Source organism: Pseudonaja textilis, chromosome 1 (assembly GCF_049901715.1).
Source record: "Pseudonaja textilis isolate UNSWEBS1 chromosome 1, rPseTex1.2, whole genome shotgun sequence".
Taxonomy (NCBI): Eukaryota; Metazoa; Chordata; class Lepidosauria; order Squamata; family Elapidae; genus Pseudonaja; species Pseudonaja textilis.
In genome coordinates, this window is record NC_141990.1 from 27,733,766 (window position 1) to 27,754,826 (window position 21,061).

Here is a 21,061-nt window from a genome sequence, read left to right on the forward strand (position 1 = left end):
TGCAGGAAATCAAATAAGAGAACCAATTTAGTTTGGTGACTAACAGGTGGACTAGGATTGAGAAGACCAGATTCCAGGCCACTAGCTTCTAAAGAGGCTATTTGTCAAGCCTGAATTTGGTTAGGTTGTGGATTTGGTTGTATCCTGGGTTATCCATATGAATTCAGTTTGACACATTATCATTGGTTGACTGAGCCAATCTCTGTATCTCTCTCTACACAAATACCACACAGAATGTTTCTGTGGGGCAACATTGAACGAGAAAGTGCTGAGAAACATCTGTTTAATGAATAAATAAAATTCAAAATAATACTTATGTGGTAACCAGCCTAAGCTAAACCTCTGATTCTGTTTCAGCATCATAATTTATCTTAACCAAATAAAATTCTGGATCAATTTTAAGCTTGAGTTTAAGCAACAGAAACTGTGGAATTAAAGAAAGCATAATATCAGGACAATCAAATTGGTCTAATGAACAACAACTATCTATTTACTTATTATTTTTCTTATTTCTTGATTTGTTAGAGTTATAGCCCACCCTTTCTATAGGAGTCCAAGGTGACTTTTATCACATTCTCTCCTAGAAAATTTTCCAGCGCAAAAATCCTGACTGGGCTGAGAATATTTTGAAAAGATTTATCACATTTAAAATGACAACTTTGAATAGCCGGAACATTTAATTTGGGCCAAGTGATACTAGATCTGGAAGCTCCCAGTATTAATGGACTATCAAATTAAACTACCTGAATTAATTGAAAAATAAAATTAACCGGCTGGTTGAAGAAGGGGAGTACAAGGCCTTCCAAATAACTGGTAGAACCTGATTTCTAAGCAAATGTTTTTCACATTTGGTACTGCTAGTTATGAAGACCTACAGGACTCTGTCATTTCTGCCAGCACTAACATTCCCTTGCATTTCAAATTGAGATTTGAACTCAATACAGGTAGTCCTTGACTTACAACAACAATTGAGCCCAACATTTCTGTTGCTAAGTGAGACATTTGTGAAGTAAATTTTGCTCCATTTTATGACTATTCTTGCCATGGTAGTTTAGTGAATCACTGCAGGTGTTAAGTTAGTAACATGGCTGTTAAGTGAATCTGGCTTCTTCATCAATTTTCCTTGTCAGAAGGTTGAAAAAGGTGATTGCATGACTCTAGGACACTGCAACTGTCATAAATATGAGTCAGTTGCCAAGTGCCTGAATTTTCATTGCATGACCATGGGGATACGGCAACAGTTGTAAGTGTGAAAAACGGTCATAAGTCATTCTTTTCAGTGCTGCTGCAACTTTGAGTGGTCATTAAATGAACTGTTGCAAGTTGAGGCCTAGCTGTATTGATCCTGTTGGGTACTTTCCTTTTCTCTCTTTCTTTATTCTGTGCTCCCTGCAAACTATAGTTTGCAAAATAGTTTGCAAACTATAGTTTGCAAAAATAGTTATTCAAACTATTTTTGAATACAGACTGAATGTTCTTTCAGAAAAGGATTTATACCTGTGTTCAGAAACAATCCTATTAATAGGGATATAGAAGAAGGGTTGGAAGGAGAAAAAGGCAACTTGTGAATCATCTATGAACCAATCTAGATTTCTTGTTCTGGAAGACCCCTTTATTATCATCACACAGATTGTTCCATTTCTTTCTTATCTAATGTAGATATCTTGATAGAAAGTGACTAACATACCACTAACAGTAAAGTTATGCTGCAGGTTTATAAATATTTTTACATGCAGAATCTTATATAATTGGAGATTCTTAGGTTTAACCCTTTAGTAACAAGTAGACCACACATGAAATCACTGTCTAACTCTCTTCTATTTATTGTTATCAGATTTCCTCTTTTTCACCTGAGCTAAGCATAATCAACTTTTTCTTTCTTTCCTTGCAGGGCATTATTCCAAGTTGCTCACCATTTTTGTCACTGGAGAATTCATTTTTCTCGAAAGATTTCATAAATTGGATTGTCAGAAATCTTCACAAAACATCTCTATGAATCACATTATTTAACACATACACACACCAAAAAAACTCTCAAAAAGCATTTGTCTTTGCATTTTTATTTAAAAAGGTAATTGTAAAGAAAGCTACCACATTAATAATATAATACTGAGCATTGTTATTCAGAAGACTCATTAAATCTACTGAACCCAATGAGATTGCTCCCTAAATAGTGTTTGGAATTGTAGTCTTAGTTAACTTTACTTTTTGCAAGTGGCTGCTGTTACCTTCAGATTTTAAAGGCTGGCAACCAGTATCAAACTGAAGTATCTGTCCACCTCAATTAGCACCATCAATTTTGATTAACAGTGGAATTAGGACTTCAGGAGACATCTTTTTCATCATCTCCTATCTGATCATTTACTTCAGATTAATTAAGTTTAGGTTTATGAATGCCATTTACCATTCAGCATACCCAACAGATACGTATTGGTAAATTAATTAAGGGAAAATATATCTATACTTATTAGGGGAAAAAAATGGCACTTTCTCTCATAGCTCTCATTACCCCTAGATAGAAAGTCTAAGGGATTATGGGAGGTTACTTTTCCTCTATTCTGTTATCTCTTCTTTTAATATTTAAATAATAACTTGGGATACATCATCCACTGTATATTGATATTAATCTTGAAATATGAATTGGAAGGCATTAGATTTCAGGAATAGACTTAAGAGAAAACCTGCAGGTTGTTATCATGCCCATGACTAGAAGTGTGAAAGTTTGCTCAAAAAATAGCAGTGATATAAAACAAAGATTTTGCTATAGGAAAACTCTATTCTACATGCCTCAAACAAATGAGAAGGAAAACATTTTGTTTTATGCAGAAGTCATACTGGAATATACCTGATGATGTTTTCCCTTAAAGTCTCATTTAATAGTTGAGAAAAATCCAAATATGTCAAATATGCTCAAGTCAATTCATTTTAAAAGTCCAGATCATCTTGATCAATAACGTTTGAATTCTGCTTCTTCTTTTTAGAGACTTGATGACTATCTTCATTGTCTTCATCTGGGGGATCTTCTTCCATCACAATGCTTGCCTGAGATGATTGGTCTTCTTCCTCTTCTTCGTTACTGTCAGGATACATCTTTGCAGGCTTACGCTCTATAACCAATTTAGATTCCCCATCACTTCCACAATCACCATCCACATAGCTAATAGTCTCCTTTTTCTTAGACTCTTCTGAATCACTTCTATATTCAGATCCTTCCTGAGACTGCTGTGAAAAAATCCCCTCAGATCCTTTCTCTGGTGTTTTAGGGGCCCCATTCTCTCCTGTTTCTCTGTCATCTCCTGGGTTCTGTACAAATTCATTGCTATCTTCTCCTTCTGCTTCATTCTCTCCAGCTTCGTCACCCTCTTTGTTTTCATCCTCTTCTTCAACTTCTGCTGTTTCTGAACATGGTTCACTTTTTGCCTCCAAACTGGCATTGTTCTCAGATTTCTGTTCACTGCTATCAGGAATCTCTTCCTCAATAATGGCCTGAGATTCACCATCATTTTCTTCAGGTTCAACTCCTTGACTTTCTTTTTCATCCACTTCTATTGCACTATTATCTGTCGCATTAGGCTCATCTTCAGCTTCTTGATCATCATTTGAGGTTTCTTTTTGTTCTCCATCCATTTCCTCTTCATCATTTACTTCTTTGGCTCCTTCACTTTTGGCTTCCATTTCCTGATTATTTTCTTCATATATTACATCTGTTTCTCCCTGTTCTTCATCTTGTTCTACTTTCACTTCCTTCTCCCATTCTTCATCCTCTTTTCCTTCCTTAAGCTCCCCTAATATTATGTCCTCTTCTGTTTCTTTCTCCTCTTCCTTTTCTTTTTTTCCTACAGATTCTGTCTCATTTTTTTCTTCATCTTGTTTTGCAGCTTCCTCTTTTTCATCTTCTATGTTGGGTTTTTCCTCCCCTTCATTCTCTTCCCCTTCTCCTTTCACACAGTCCTGCTGCTCCACTTCCAGCTGTTCCTCCTGCTCCTGTTCCTCCTCCTGCTCCTGCTGCTCCTCTTCCTGCTCCTGCTCCTCCTGCCCCTTATCCTGCTCCTCCTTCTCTTCTTCCTGCTCTTCCTCCTGCTCCTCCTGCCCCTCCTCCTCCTGCTCCTCCTGCCCCTCTTCCTGTTCCTCTTCCTGCTCCTCATGCTGCTCCTCTTGCTCTTGTTCCTCCTGCCCATCTTCCTGTTCCTCCTCCTCCTGACCCTCCTCCTGCTTTTCTTCCTGCTCCTCCTCCTGCCCCTCTTCCTGTTCCTCCTCCTCCTGACCCTCCTCCTGCTCCTCTTCCTGGTCCTCCTCCTGCCCCTCCTCCTGCTCCTCCTCCTGGCCCTCCTGTCCCCTTTCCTGCTGCTCCTGCTGCTCCTGCTGCTCTTCTTCCTGCTCCGCCTGGCCCTCCTTCTCCTGATCCTCCTGCCCCTCTTCCTGTTCCTCCTCCTGCCCCTCCTCCTGCTTTTCTTCCTGCTCCTGCTCCTCCTCCTCCTCCTCCTGCTGGTCCTCCTGTCCCACTTCCTGCTGCTCCTGCTGCTCTTCTTCCTGCTCCTGCTCTGCCTGCCCTTTCTCCTGCATCTCCTCCTGCCCTTCCTCACATTTTGCTTCCTCCTCCCCATCACTTTCCATGGTTTCCTTTGCTGCTTGTTGGGCTTCTTCTTCCTGCTCTGCTTCACTAATATCATATTCTGTCTTCCTATGAGCAACACTGGTGTTCTTCATCCTCAGGATTTCTTGCAGATCAAAAGCCTTCAAAACTGGGTTTGGAGCCTTAGCCAACATTTCAGCTGTATGTTGTGCAGTCTTGGCCACCATTGTTTTCCTCATGCACACATCGCAGGGGCAATACTCTTCATTGTTTGGCTGATCATCATATCTTTCATCTTCTTGAATTGTATTAGAAAAGAAGTCATCTTTGTCAATGTCCCCTAACTCCAGTTGCTTGTTTGAATTTGTGCTATGGTCACTGATATTATTGAGTGATAACATACTTGTCAAACGGCGCCTCCGGTTTTCTAGTTCTGGAGTAGATTCTTGCCTTAATTCATTTTTGGGAGGTTTTGGAATCTTCTTGCCTGTTCTGCTTTTGATTTTATTTAGTTCTTCCTCCACACTCTTTTGTATCCTTCTGCTCACTTCTTCTTTCAATTCTGCAATCATCAAATCCAACTCTTCACTGTTTGTCAGGTTCCATTTCACTTTAAACTCATTCATGGCACTGACATAATGTGTCATGAATTCCTTCTCGATCTTCTTCAGAAGTTTTAGCACCCAAACTGGGTCCTGGCTGCCGGATCTTTGTTGGATCATTGGAGAAACTTTTACTGTGCTTTGATGAGATACATTACTAGATTCTGTATCATCTTTAGTCACAGACTGGTTTTCTGAATGGATCTTGGCCTCTTTCTCATCAATAGCCTCCCTGACACTTGAGTCAGGTTCTGTCTCATTGTTGCCTGCCTCTTCACTGGGATTTTCTTCTACTTCTTTGGCCACGGTGTCTGTGTGAGCCTCCACTAGGATATCATCTTCATTAGAGACATTCTCTGCATCATCCACATTTTGATCATCCAGTGTACTATTTTTCTCCAATTCAATATTGTTCTTGTGATCCTGGTCTTCCTTTGCTTCTATTACCTCCTGAACTCCAGCAAGTTCTGCTTCACTTTCACTTTCCAGTTTTGAACACTGAGAAAGCTGAGAATGTTCCTCTGGCTCTTCCTCATTACCATCTTCCCGCTCTGGCTTTCCTTCTTCAGGGAATCTGACTTTATTTCTTTTCTCTTTTAACAAGGCACAATCATGGCCACCCACACCAATTTCTTCTCCTGAACCTCCATCACCACTACTTAGATCAATCCCTGAAGAGGTCATTGGTGTAAAGTCACCATCTTTTGAATTTGGGTCTTTGAAACTCGAGGATATTTTTATCTGGCCTTTTCCTTGCAGCCCTAAATTTGCGTCCCCATTTTCAAGTTTGTTTCCAAACCACATTGCCTGGAAAATGTTTAAGAGTTCTTTGTATCTGAACCAATTCAGGCATTTATGTTGTTTATTGGATGGATCCAATTCTTCATCAAGGAGCTGTAGGGTAGCAAGGCATTGTATCAAAATATTGGCTGAGTTGCTGAGGTTTTTTCCTAATGTAGGAGAGACTTCAGGCAAACTATATGAACGTTCCAATTTTGTTTCGTGTTTGGAAGCCAGCAGCACTTTCATAATCTGCACAGAGATTTGAATGGTGTTGGGCAAGTCTTTTTTGTGATTGTTTTGGCTGAGGATATCGGAATACTGGTATTCTCCTTGGTTAGTTTCAGCTTCTTCTGATATAATTTCAGGAGCCTTCTCATCCTGGGGACAGTCCTTTTCTGAAAGCTGTTCACAATCTTCTCCTGCTTCTTCCTTCTCACTACACTCCTCTTGCAATGAATCCTGGATGTCTGAACAGTTGGGAATTTCAAGATGTAATTCAATTGTCTCCTCATCTTTCTCCATCTCACTTGTCATCAGCAGAGATTCTGAAGGAATCTTTCTCAGCCACTCGTGCACAACTTCTTCTGGAGAGGCATTGGGAAGTGAAGATGGAATAATTTGGTCACAGGTTTCTGAAGCCGCTTCTGTTTGGGCCACTGTCTCTTCCTCTATTTGCTTTTTCTCATGCCTGGAGCCTTCTTTTTCCTCTGCCTCATTTGCTGTGTCCATTTCAAGCAACGGTGAACCAGCCATTTCTTTTTCCAGTTCATCTGCAGTTGGCTCCAATTCACTGCTCACAGGGGCACTGTTGATGTTCATCAGCAGAGACCGACTGTTCTTGCTGCTGGGTCTCCCACTGGGCGGGACAGGGGAGTGGAAATTGAACTGGGCTGTAGACACTTTTTCTGAAACCTCGCTACAATATTTCAGGCTAGCATTGCTTTTCTTTTTTTGCCTTTGTTTGGAAGATTGTGCTATGCTTGATTGCGAGCTAACATCATTATTCTCTGAGGCTTGTATCTCTGAACAAGTGCTCTTAGCACCAGAATGTAACAAGTTTTTTGAACTAGCACCCTGAAGATCATTGTTTCTGGATTCTGCTATGTGGCCACATTTGGAGCACATAGATTCTGAGCTACTTCCTTGCCTGAAAATGTTTTCTTGAGTACTATTTTTGGCAGTATTGGCCCCATTTTTCTCATCAGATTCTAAAACATTGGAAACAGAGGATGATACCTCAGTATCTTCTCTCTGGGTCCTTTTATGACTACTTATGGAGGACTTACTGTAGCATTTAGATATCCTGCTGGAATGTTCCTCACTGTTGGCAGCTGCTTCACTTAAAGATGACACATTTGAATGAGAAGAATTATGAGATAATTGACTCCCTTTGTCTCTTTTCCCTACTTCATTTGAGTTTTCTGAAGAATATGTTGTTCTGCTGCTTCCATCCTCTACATGTAAAGGTCCTTTGGTTCTCTTTCTCTTGATAGTGGATCCTCTACTTGACCCACTAGATACTTTGGAGTCTCCTTTTGAGTCATAATGGTTGCATTTACTTCTACTGAAGATTCTGGAGGCAGATAAAGCAGCACTATGGATATCCATCTCACTGCTATCACTCCTATCTTCTTCATTACAAACTTTGGACTGGAAGACTCTGGTCTTGGACCTTTTGCTACATCTATTGACTTCATCCTTGATAAGACTATTGGACACTGTCTTTTTTGAAACAGAATTTATTTCATTATTATCCCCATCTTCCTTTTCAACCTCTACTTGTGTGGCAATTTTAGGGGGGCAATCATCACTTGAAAATGATGATACGTTATTATATGATAGTATGTGGTCATTATCTGAAATCTTTTCTACCTTGTCTCTTGTTCCAAATGTACTACATTTATTGGATTTGCTACAGGCACTACTTGGAGAAGAACAGCCAATAACTTCTTCTCTTTCCTTAATGCTACAGGATGAAATTGTCCTTACCACATTACTTGTTTCCTCTAACACTTTTATCTGGCTTTCTATAGAATATTTATATTTTGATTTGTTACTCTTAGCTCTACTTCTACTTTCATTTCTTTCTTTCTTCACTATGGAACCATGTTCATTTTCTGAACTGGACAAGCTAGCTACACCATCCATTTTCTCTGATAGCTCTTTTTGGCTTTTGCTTGTTTGCATATAGTTATGTCTACAGCAGCAATTTTTAATTCTATCCTTCTCCTTTTTATTCCCTAGAGTCTCTGAGGAATCTGAAGTCTCTTGTATGATGTGTTCAGAATGTTTTCTTTCATTTGATGAAGCATGGATACTCTCAATGGAAGCTGTCTTTTTATGGACAATTCTCTGGTGTGATGAAGTGCTTGAGCAAGAAGAGTGTGTGTACCAAGTGTTTGTTATTCCTGGCTCTTCTTTTTGAGAAGCATGCATGGGGTTCTTCCAAATATCATAATTGCTGTGTGGCTTACTGGAACAATGGCAATAAGTCACCTCATTTTCAGATTCATCAAGATTTGAAATGTAAGAGTCAGCATCACAAGGATATAATGAGTCTTCCATTTCAAAACTAGTTTCTTGGTTAATTTTCTCTCTTGGCTCACTTTGATTATCTTCCATGACATCTGATTCTTCACAGAGTGTTTGATTCATCAAGCTGGACTTCTTGATTTGTGTGGACCATTGAAGAGTCTCATCAGAGAGCAGATGAAAGCAGACTTTCATTTCAACTGCTAGGCTGCCATCTTTATTCATGTATACTTTCTTTTCTATGTCATCATTGACTAAGGAAGGGACCAAACCCTCTCCTTTAGCACAATTGTTTGAAGAGGAGACTCCATTTTCTGGTGATGTTGCTGGACCATTCCTGTAAGATTTTTCAGATGATAGTGAAAACCTCATGGATCGATTGCTCAAAGATGATCTTGGGTGAATTACACTTTTTTTGGCTTTCAGTCCAAAATTCACTGAAGTTTGCAGCAGTGGGGGAAAAGATAATGAAGAAACAAAGGGACAAATGAGAAAAATGCAGGCTTAGTATCTTGAACTAATAATAATAAATTGTAGCATTTGCTTTAATCACAAAGAATCTGGTTCAGCTTTTAGAATCTCCACAATTGTAAGCAAATCTATCGCAAATCTATTTTCAAGGGGATTAAAGACTGCCCCTTGTCTTTTGCTGGTGATGTGTCTCAGGGCTTCAAGTTATGCCAAGAGGAAAGGAAAATAGATTGCAGATGCAACCATCCCCCCACTTCCCAAAATAGGAAGTGTGTTTATTCCAAATCACCCAAAGCTTTTTAAAATACCAGTACTCTTATTCATAAAATGGAGTTGTTATTATTAGGGAAAAGCTAAAACCAGATAACTACTCAAGTCTCCCCCCCATCATCACTCATGTTTGGATTGCAGTGACCAGGTGAACAGATTATTGTGTAAAGCAGGGGGTTCAAACTCGATTCATTGAGGGCCACATCAGGGTTGTGTTTGACTTCAGTGGGCCAGGGTGGGTATGGCCAGGGTGGGCGTGGTCAGCTTGACATCACTTGTGTTGGGAATATGCCTGTGGTAGCTTGATCACTCTGCCAGTGAAAACGGGCTCCCGAGCTCCATTTTCGCTGGCAGAGGCACTGTGCGCTGGTCCTTTGCTGTTTCCAGGGCAGCCCTGTGGGTCAGATCTAAATATCTGGCGGGCCAGATCCAGCCCCTGGGCCTTGAGTTTGACACCCCTGGTCTAAAGCAATTTTAGTGATACTTTCTACTGTTGTTGTTTTATTCTGCCCCAAACTCAGGAAATTAAACAGTAAACATTATGAATGCCTATTACTAGTGTTATTATGGTCTTTTTTTTAAAAGAAAGAAAACAAATGCTGGTTTTAATGGATGGGGGGCAAATCGTTTTTGATTCAAAACAACTGAATTAATTAAACAGAAAGAAAGGGGGTGGGGGAATTAGACCACTGAAGTTAGATTGCAGGAGAGCAGGAACTCTTGCTCTAATCTAGAAGGTCATTTCCCCCTGCTCATCTGATAAGCCACCTGATACTTTCAAGAAGGCTTCATTCCTTTCCATTCCATCCCCAAAATCTAGAAATAAAGAGCACCAGCCCAAATGCAGTCACCAGTCACTTGTTCTTACTTTCATTCTTTTTGCCTAAGGGGTTACTGTTGGAGTGGGAAGCTAGACCAGGTAATTTCTCCGAAGAATACTTCTTTGGATTTTGCATTAGGAGTGGCTTGAAGGGTTCTTGGCCAACGCAGATGAGCACATTTGGGCAAAGCAGCAGACCCTGCATACTGTCAATCTGGAGAGGAGGCAAACACAATAGCAGTCAATAGGGAGAAAGCAGGGACCAATACACGGAAAGTGCCAGCGTTGGCTGAAGTTGACTTTTCACCTCCGTCCAAATCTAGAATGGTCACATCATTGTTAGGACAGCATGTTTATGTGCATGTCTTCCAGTCTACGTTTCTGTCAAACTGAAGACTGTAGAAAGGGTGGTAATGATGCACAGTAGACAGAGCTGCTTCATGCATATGGATGGAATGGAGATTTTGTTTTGTTTCTTAGGTTTCTCTGTCTCAAAACAGCAGAAAACCACAATATTTGGTGGCACAATACACAGGGAACTGAGGAGCACAAAGAAAACTGGCATATGATGCTCAAAAGCAGCATGTTCCTATACTCTCCTATTTGAAGAGCTGTCCAGTCTACATCAACTTTAAAGATCAAACATTGTAAGAAAAGATAGAGCAAATGTCCCATCAGTAATTAGCAGCCTCTGGGCAAGTGACTTAATAGCAGACACTGTAAGATTACCAGCCAAAACAAGGTAATAGACAGAAATGACCCTTTTAGGTTATATTTAATATAATAAATCAGATTAATCAAGAAAACACAACTGATTGCAAGAAAACATATTCGCAGGAGTAGAAATTGTGTTATTTGTCTCTATTAAGACTTATGTCTTATATACTAGCATGTCCGACAGCTCTCCTTTGCCTTCTCATTGGGTGTCTCACTGTGATTGAGTTATGGGGTGAATGGAACAGAAGGACTGACAAAAAAGTAAAGTATTAATGTATAGGAGAGAGTGTAGAGCACAGATGTCAAACTTAATTACATTGAGGGCCACATCAGAGTTGTGTTTGATCTTGGGGCACTGGGTGGGCATGGCCAGGGTGGCTGGACCAGGGTGGGTATGGCCAATTTCAGCCGGGACAGCCTCCTGCAGCCCTTTGCCAGTGAAAATGGAGCTTAGGGGTGCATGCGGCCCTCCCAAGCTCCATTTTCAATGGTAGAGGGCTACAGGAGGATGTCCCAGACAAAAACAGAGCCTGGGAGGGCCATAAGTGCCCCTCCTGAGATCAGTTTCATTGGCAAAGGCACCATGGGCTGGTCCTTTGCTGTTTTCAGGGCAGCTCCATGGGCTAGATCTAAGGACCCCCACCTCCCATGGATTGGCTCACAGGCCTTGAGCCCCTGATGTAGAAGTATACCACACTTACAGGTAGTCCTCAGCTTACAATTGGTGGCTTAGTCATTGTTCAAATTTACGGAGAACCATCCAAAACTACTTACAACCCAGTCCCAAAGTTATGGCTGCTGCAACATCCCCATGGTCTTTTCCCTTTATAACTAACCATAGGGATGCTGCAGTGCATCTGTGCCTATCTCTCCCACATTTTCCCTCAGCCAGGTCCTGACAGATCTTGGGCCTGCTTTTCATCTCACTATGCCCCACTCTTTCCTCCTAAGATCTCTGGAGCTCCAGAGTTTAGGTTAGGGAAACATAGTAAATCATGCTGGAGCTTTTTGCAGCACTGTATTAAGGAAGAAGAATGGACCAATTTGTTGGTGGGCCATGTGGCACAAACCTGGAAGTAGTTGCCATTTTCCAAGTAATCACAATTCCTTATGGCCATGGTAAAATGGTGGCTGCATTTGTGATTGTATGCAGTATATCACACTTTGCCCACTTTTCGCAATGTGAAATGTGGACCTCCAGAGATCTTCGAAAGGGTGATAGGGCAATGGGGAGGAGGCCCAAGGCCTGCTAGGACCTGTGGGGAGGAGGCCTAAGGCCTGTAGGGATCCCAAGGGTCAGAACATGGAGCACAGGATATCTTGGGGATGGTGAGACCTCAGGAGGCCTGGGATAGGTGGGCCTGTACCTGCATTAGGCCTCCAAGGTCCTCTCTCACACTTGAGGCACTCTATGCTCCATTTAATGATCACTTCAGGCAGAGCAGGGTTTGGGGGTCAGTAAACAAAGCTATTTCACTCAATGGTTATCACAATATGCAACCATAATGGGAAGGTCCATTACAGTCATAATTTGAGGACTATCTGTAGATGTTTAATGCATCATCCAGCTGTGTTGGTAAAAAGTGCTTAGTTTGTGCTTCCTTACTGAGTTGCTAATCAAAACTTTGTGGTCAAGGATGCTATGCTAATAAATGTTGGCATATTGTTTTCTCCTTTCCTTACTAAGATTTCAGCGAGACTCACTTTTAATTTTCTCTTCTCTCCAGTTTATCTTTTTTGACTTACAGTTGACAGCTTGGTCCTCAATTATTTTGATGGGCTGTTTTGCCTCCTTATTTTATTTATGGTTTTAAAGTATTTGCAGTTACGTATACCTATTAGCCAGGACTTTCTAAGATAAGCATCCTGATACCTATCTTTAGATCAAGGATTACCTTTAGCTAAGTAGAAAAGCTGATTTCTTGTGTAAATATATATATATAAATATACAAAAAATTATAAATTCAGATTAGACTTATTTCTGTGTGATCACAATGCATGGCAATTATATTTACACAAGAATTTTGCAGTCACATTTAGTGTTATGCCAGCATCAAGACCTGAGACTCACCCTTTTCCCATCTATTGTGTAGAGCTTCCTTACTGTGAACTGCATAATTTCGGAAATTTCATCCAAGAGAATTTTGAAGCTTTGTGCATTTCGATGGTTCAGGATAATTGGCAACTGTGTTGTAATATCTCCATTTTTGATCAGAGTGATTTTCTTGGGTATCCTTGGACTCTGTTGGGTAAAAGCCATTGAGTAATCTTCTTGTTTGATATCTTGAACTACTCTCTTGAGAACACTGGCTGGCTGCCTAACCTTTTGGGAACCCAATTTCCGGTTGGCAACACCAGCATTGAGAGGTGTGACATATTTCTTATCTGAACAAAGATAGTATCCTCCATCCTCCAGCTGATCGAGTGTGCTGATGAAGTGTATTCCCTGTGGGGTTGTGATGGTCCGCACCCCAAAAGGCAAGGGGATCCTGTGGGAGAGGTCATCCATGAGAGCATTGAAACTTTTGAAACTGCGTTGGTTGATGGCCATCTTGATTCCTGCAAACTGTGGGTCCCCACTTTTGTAGAATGTTATTTTCTTCGCTGGAGGCACCTGGGTGAAAGCATTTGTACGAACTGTTGGAAGAAGTGGTTGCTCAATGCTATAAGAACTGGTGAACTGACAATTGACAGGTGGAAGGTTCATCCTACAGAAGGTTTAGAGGTAACTGCAATGCAACAAAAAGGGAGTATAATTATAATTACTTACACATGAAATACTGTACATATATCTCAATAACCAGAAGTCCAGCAAACAAATAACCCAGCTAGATTTTCATCTGATTAGTCCATATATTTTATATCCCACCCTACCACTGATTTATCAGTAGAATTAAAAAGGAGAATTAATGGAATACTTTGTGCAATGCCCACCTGACAATTGTTCCACAATCTTGAGAGTGCATTTTTCCACAATTACTTGGACACTCTCTTGTTCTAGCTTTGCCTCCATTTATGCCAAATTTACCTTCCTTAAAGTTTCTTGTTTGCATACATAATTTCTAGGATCCAAATCTGATTTCTGAGGCTTTAAAATTGTTTATCTATATGCCTGCATGCAAGTAGATGCACACACACTCACACAGACACAGATACAGACACACAGAAAGACACTTCATATTTTGCCCAAGATATTGGGTTTGGTTGACCTAGATCATTTATAGAAACATATTTCTTTGTACCTATGTTCCAATTGTCCAAATCTTAAAAAGTATGTCAAAAATAATTAGGTGCAATATTGAAGAAGAACAAGGCAGAATTTTTGAGGAACAACATAAATACATCACTTGTGGAATTGAATTGTGATTTAATAGTTTAAGAAAGACAAAATGTTATCCTTCCTCATGCATTTTTTAGGATCACAGTCCAGATTTCCTAAAGCAAAGGACAGGAAGGACAATGGGGTTGTGAAAACCTCACTGGAGGTTTTTAAAAAGAAACTGGACAACCATTTTTCTGTGATGAAGTCTCCTGCCTTGAGCAAGGGTTGGATTTGAAGACCTCTTAGGTCCTTTCCAACCCTATGCTTCTATGTTATACATTCAGTGCTCCAAAATACTTCAAAAACTTTGATCCCAGAATTAGGATTTGCTTTTTCTGCTTGAACATGCTGGAATTAGGAGCAAGGAATGTTCTAAGTGCAAAACATGTGCTTTATTCAGACCAAGAGGCCTTTCGCGCTAGATAGCACTTGTGGGCCACAGCTTCTCAGTTATGTAAAAAATGTGGTGCCATCCATTGAGATAGGTTTTGTAGACAGGGAAGTAGTGATATTCTTCTTCTGGAAGTGACTTCTTCTAATCTTAGCTGTTTTAACACTGGTTGAAATTGTGATACGGAAGTGGTATCATGCAGGATTTTGAGGATATAGTCCATTTTTTGACACACTGACACAAAATAGAAGTAAAATGGGCCAAGAAATATAAAGACCTGGAATCAGTTTTATAGTGAGCAATATAAGCTAAAGTTTGAACAAAACTAATTACGTTCAATGGGCAACTGGACTATGTTTTTTCTTTGAGGAAGAAGAAGACATTTTTCTTCTTATCCAAGAAGCTGCATCATCAGGCCAGAACTGAGATGTTAAACAGCTCAAAGAAAAAACATAGTCCAACTGCCTTTTGAAAAATCACCCTTAAGACAACCATGACCTAGATGACTAAGACTGTCCATAATTTCATTTAGTACCATTTGCAAAACCATCCCTTTCCTTCTTATTTATTAACATTGATTCCCAAACCTTTGACCAGAAAGATCTTTGTTGAGGAATCCAAAAAGTGTCTAGCCTTTTAGGTCAACTGGTAGGAAACCAGTATTTGGGAGTTCAAATCGAATGCTCAGCTTTTAAAACATAAAGATATATATTCTTCCCATCTCAGACACACATGGAAATGTTCAGGTACATGCTCTTGTACCCCAATAAAACAAATGGGTTGCTTCAATTTGTATAACAGATGTCCCACTTTCTGTGGCACATTTCAGGAAAACCTTTCAACCCTATGAGTCTATAGCTGTATTCCATATCTCCTGGGGACAGTTTATTTTGGTTTCAAACATTCTAGATATATTATAAATCTGCTGTTGGTTTAGATCTAAACTTGTTAAAGCTGACTCAGAACTTCAGTACAATCTTCAGCTGCTTGACTCTTGTGTATAAACTGCCTGGAAATGAAATCAACTTGCGAATTTCCTTTCCAAATTTTGCTACCTTCCTCAACTTTGGTCACCATAATAGCAGACTACAGTTAACACCATCTCTGTTGGGAGATTCTCCTTGTCACTTGGACAAAAAGAAAAAAACTGTCACAATTCTTGTCAAAGAAAGAAGAAAAAAATGAAGAAAGGAGAAAAGACCAGCTCTTTACCCTTCCTGTGCTAAAGCTGTTCAAGACAAACAAAAACAAAGGATTTGCCAGCAATTCCTTGTTTTTCTGCTGTTCTTATAAAAAACATAACAACAAGCTAACACCCCTGCAACTCCACAATTAAAGGTCCAGCCTTTCATGGCAAGCAGCTCAGCATGAAATGACTGTTGAGAGAACAGAGAGCAAGGACTGAGGAAGTTTGTCCCAAATCCCACAACAGTGAACCAGAACAGAGACATTTGTGTAAAATGGAGTGAAGTACAGCAGGAGACTTAAAGGGGGAAAAACACTTCTGCTGTGGAGTAAGAAAACTCAGAAGGAAGTCACCTTCTCAGGAGGCTAAAGGCAGGCTGAGGACAATATCATCTGATCCTCCCCTCCCACAAGATGGCCCATATAATATACAGCAATCTTTTTTTGGTCAATGACCAGCAAAAAATAAACAGATGAACAAGGAGAAAATACAAAGTACATCTCAAGCAGAAGGGAGCACCCCGTAATATACTCTAGGAACAGAGTAATATGCAACTATATAATATTTTAGCATCAAAATTATAATCTATAAAACTAGAGTTCTATAAAACTAAAACCAATACAAGATACTTCCTATAACTAAAAATATCACATTTTAACAGTTTAACTATAACCTATAGCTCGATGGAACTCAAAGTTCCATAGAGTCAAATAAAGTCAAGTGAAATTATTCCTATATTGGCTTTTGTCTTATTTCCATTCTGGCAACATACCATGTAATTACTGAGAAAGTGATGACAGGTTTCAGATTTTCTGAAGGAACTTCAGAAAGTGCTTGTCTGATTTCCAGCATGTTTGCAAACTAGTAAAATAAGACTGGTCCAAAAGGTGCTGTAAAATTTACCGTGTGACAATTCATGGATGATTGTTTCCATCTCATTAAAGCCACATGGGGAGGTGAACACAGTGAATGGAATTTTAACAAACCTGTCTTGTAGCAAAGCAGGGGAAAAGATGTTATGTCTAGCTTTTTTTAAAAAAAATTTTTTCCTCAGCTAAGGGAAGATGGCCTGTATCCATATCAGAACAAATAGGAAACGTAGATCTATTATTTACAGATATGGGACTGTATGAGATGCACCACCTTCAAATTATATTTTTAACAAATTGTTAATAAATTCAATCAAGAGGATTGTCAGGGCATCTCCCATATTTCTTCTTCCAGAATCTTTCCAATTTTGATGTCAGGGTGATAGGTCTGTAGCTTTCTGGATCCATTCCCCCACTCTTTAAAGACGGGAACTACGTCAGCCCTTTTCCAGTCCTTTGGTGGTTCCCTGGTGCTCCAGGATCTTTGAAAAACATGATTCAGTGAGTCTGAGAAGGAACCTCTGCCTTCAGAACCTTGGGGTGTAATCCTGGTGATTTGAAGTCGTGTAGAGTGGATACGTGTTCTCTTACCATTTTCTTGCTTTTTCTGACTTGCATTCCTAATTTTATAGCATTTCTTTGTGATAGGTTAGACAGGTTTTTTTTTCTTTTGTGTAAAGATAAGTGCAAAAAATGAGAAGCGGTTCTGTTTCTACCTGCTGCTGGTCACCTTCTTGCCATTTTTTCCCATTAATAGACCAACTGTTTCCTTGACTTTTGTTCTTGGGGAGAAAGAGATCTGATGTAGCTTCTTTCCATTCTTCTGGCAGACTAGTGTTGCATTTATTTGCATTCCCTTCACATCTCTTTGTGGATTTATTCAGAATATTACATTCTGCTCATCAATTCCTCAATTACTCTAAGAATCTTCTTTGGAAGAACTGAAGACTCCAATGCTGCAAATGCTTTCCAGAGAGATTAAGCACAGTACTAAAATAGAATGAAAAGATCTGTTCATGGAAAACATTTAGCCACTGCCCTGTGACATAAATAAAATCAGCTGGCCTTTGGTAACACTTTTGAAAATCTGGCCCTCAATAAACTCTTTCTTTTCAGTGCACAGGACAGGACAAGCTATTCATCTCAGGGACCAAGAGTGCTTGAGCACAATTAGGCAGCAGAAATCACCAATTATCCTCTGTGCAACTAGTTAAACTGCTCTGGAAGTGCCTGAATATGTGACTTGCAGGATTAGTACAAAAGAGAGTAAACAGAGAGAAGGAAGTGTATTCTAACAGTGTGGTTACAGAGAAAGTGAAAGAGGATCGAATCACAAAGGCAAATATGTAAAAGAAAAATAAATGGGTCGAGAGGGAAAAAAAGATATGTTTGGATAGAATCTTTTTAAAAAGAGAGGTGAGAAGTTTAAAGTGTACTGTAAGAAGTGGTGGATAGATGTGATGGAAATCAGGATGATTTTATAACCAGGATAGTATGGTTAAAAACTAATTTTATCTAAGTTTCTTTTTCTGTCTTCAGTTTCTTAGCCATTATTATTTCTTTCTGTTCTTCTGCATTCCGTACAAAATGTCTTGTCTCGAAAAAACATAATATAATGCGTATAACTGCATTTGAAATATCCAACACAAGAAATTCATGTTGTATGTATGCTAAACACCCAACACAAAAAATAAAGATGACAATCCCAAACATATTTTTTCAAAAATATACAATTATTTTAACCATTCTTATAGGAGTTCCTACACCTCTTAGGAATTGGGTTACTTTGCTGAATGTATTCTCCTTTGCCTGTGTCTTTTTTGTATGCGATACTTAGAATTTGGAACCTTATTCCAGATATAGCCTGACCAACACAAAGTATAAAATGACTAACCACATGGTGAATTGAACTAGGATATTGGTAAAACTCTTTGTAGGTATTTTAATTTCATATGCACCAACATGAGTAATATTCTAGCCAATAGAAAGTACAGAATACTAATATTGCCACATTAATAGTTTCTATATGAATGTAGTGGATACATTTTGAAATATCAGGAATCTCAAAACATCCTTCCTACAATTGAGCTGTAATGTGCTATTCAGCAAGTGGGAAAACTAATAAATGATTATCTTAGCACAGGAAGCAGCTAAAAATCAACACACACCAAAACATATTCAACAATCAGCGCTCATATTTAATATTTCAATATATTTGATCTTCTTGTGAGATTCCCAGGATTTATTCCACTTGCACATTGTTGTTTGCTCACTCACAAGTTTTGACCTTAGTCCATGTGTCTTAAAAACCCAAATGCTGACACTAAAGTCAATCAAATTACAATATAGTTTACTTATTTGGGGATTACAAATTTGGGGATGACATAGCAAGAGGATTTATTTGGAAGGTGTTTTCAAAGTATTTGATACAACCATGAGCTTCGGCAAAATGAATAATGAGTTTCTCAGGATCCTGCATATCCCAATAGATAATGTTTCTTTTCTTTTCCATTGGAAGATTAACCAATAACTCAATTACGTGCCAGGTAAGATCCAAACCAGTCTAAGCTTTAAGCCCTTGCATACTTATCTTACATTTTAAATTTAATAGGGCTTTTCTAGTCAATGACCTAATCGTTAGAACCCTAATCCCATCAATATCAATAGATCAGGATCTAAATCCAGGTTCTTTGGGGAAAGCAACCCACAAATTGGCTTGCAACAAAAATGACAAATTGCTTTTGTTTAATCAGCTTCAGTTGACTTCCAGTGTAAAGTAAGACTTACCAGAGTGAAGACAGACTAAAGACATCACGCTGTTCTACTCCCCAGCTCCAAGCAGGGCCTCTTTCCTCTTCTGGGCAACTATATAGGAAATATAGAAACCTCTCAGAGAAGATGGTATTCCAACTCAAAAGATAGCAGTAATTTCTGTATGATCACTCAGTTGCAGTCCACCCATGCAGTTGACCCTGATAAAAGGTAATCATTTGAAGACTTTGAAATTAGTCAACTTCTCCCCTTTGGAAACTTGACTTCCATGGCATCAAACTGTGTAAAAGGAGACCTCTTTTTCTTGCAATATGAAAAGAAAGTGGTACACTGTTGTTCTTATTTAATGGCTAATCCAAATAGGATTATGATGGCAGAAAAGCTACTTAGATGACAAATGCCATCTGCACAGACCAATGAGGCACAACTGAGGATGGGAAGGTCCTTATTGCTAAAGATTGAGCCCTAGCAGCTTCAGAAGAACGCTCTGTTATGGTCCTACAAAAGCAGGCCATGATCTAAACTGTTTTAACTCCCTTCCTTAATAAGGAAGAGATAAGCCTCATAGGTAAATCACACACTGCAATTACTCCTAGAAACAAGATTATAGGACTGCAATCTTTGGGGCGTGTTAAAATTCTATCCAACCGTCCTTGAGTCATCAGAAAACTACCCCAGTATGAACGCTGCTATTTCCAGTGCTGATCTTTCTCCTGCCTATATTCTCAGCAGCTGTCAGTCCCACTAGATAGATTGGAGCAGGAAATCAACTGTACAGGAAAGCTAAAGGATTTTTTTAAATTGATATTGCCTATAATAATAGAATCTTGAAAACCTCACTGTTGTATCTCCTCTTGTTGTTACACTCCAGTGAATTGGAGAGGTGTGTGATGAGTCATTTCTGAATATTATGCCATAGTTCTAGGCTTTAAAAATGCCACAGCTACTTCTAATGGTCCCTACATATTTCCATTCCTTTCATCTTCCTCACTCTCTACACTACCCTTCAAGATAAGGAGTGAAAAGTCTAATAGATTTTAGACACATTAAGGCTGCCCTTGGATGTTGTGAGAACAGGGATAAAAATACTACTTTAACTCCAGGACAGCTAAGGAAGATTAAGGCTTCCAGTCTCGTGGACCAAGGACAAAATGAAGACCACTTTGTGAAATGATGGAAAAAAAGATGTTGTCAAGACATGCTCTGTCCTATGGCTAGGGGACAAGAGGGATGCAACCATAAATGTACTCTTCTACAACGGCTGTTATTTGCAGCTTTTCCTATTTTGCATTTGTAATTTCTTTTTTTTTTTTGTAAATTTTATTTGAGTTTTCACAAAAAAAATACAAATAAAACATCTTTTTTGAAAGTAGCGTAATCCCGGGTTACATTTCTTCGTACAGACACAAATTCAATTTCATGCTCATTTTTATGTTCTGTTCCATATCTTATTACTGTTTTACATTTTCTGCATAGCTTCTCCCCTCTTTTAATTTTCTCAATTTTACTTTAAATATCTCGTCTCAATTCAAATCATTATATTTATATTTTTTGTCTGCCCTGTTTCAATTATCTATTATCTTTTCTCATTAAACAAAGTTTCTCCTGTAGTTACTGATTGGAGTATGATGCCTTTATATCTTTTAAGTTTATCTATTTAACTCTTATTTAGGCTTCAATATATACCCTAAAGTTATAACACTCAATATAATATGTAACTTCCATTTGGATTCTGCTTGGTACATTCTTAAAA

The 21,061-nt window shown here is 39.1% G+C and overlaps 1 protein-coding gene across 1 annotated transcript; it reads right to left on the bottom strand.

The window, feature by feature from the left end:
• Positions 1 to 2,042: 2,042 nt before the first annotated feature.
• Positions 2,043 to 19,635, bottom strand: RP1L1 (RP1 like 1). Its single transcript, XM_087929979.1, has 4 exons — positions 19,324 to 19,635; positions 12,840 to 13,497; positions 10,100 to 10,265; positions 2,043 to 8,927 (listed from the first exon to the last, which is right to left on the bottom strand). Exons 2-4 carry the CDS (start codon positions 13,473 to 13,475, stop codon positions 2,926 to 2,928), a joined length of 6,804 nt encoding a protein of 2,267 aa, XP_087786105.1. The 5' UTR covers positions 13,476 to 13,497; positions 19,324 to 19,635; the 3' UTR covers positions 2,043 to 2,925.
• Between the last annotated feature and the right edge of the window lie 1,426 nt (positions 19,636 to 21,061).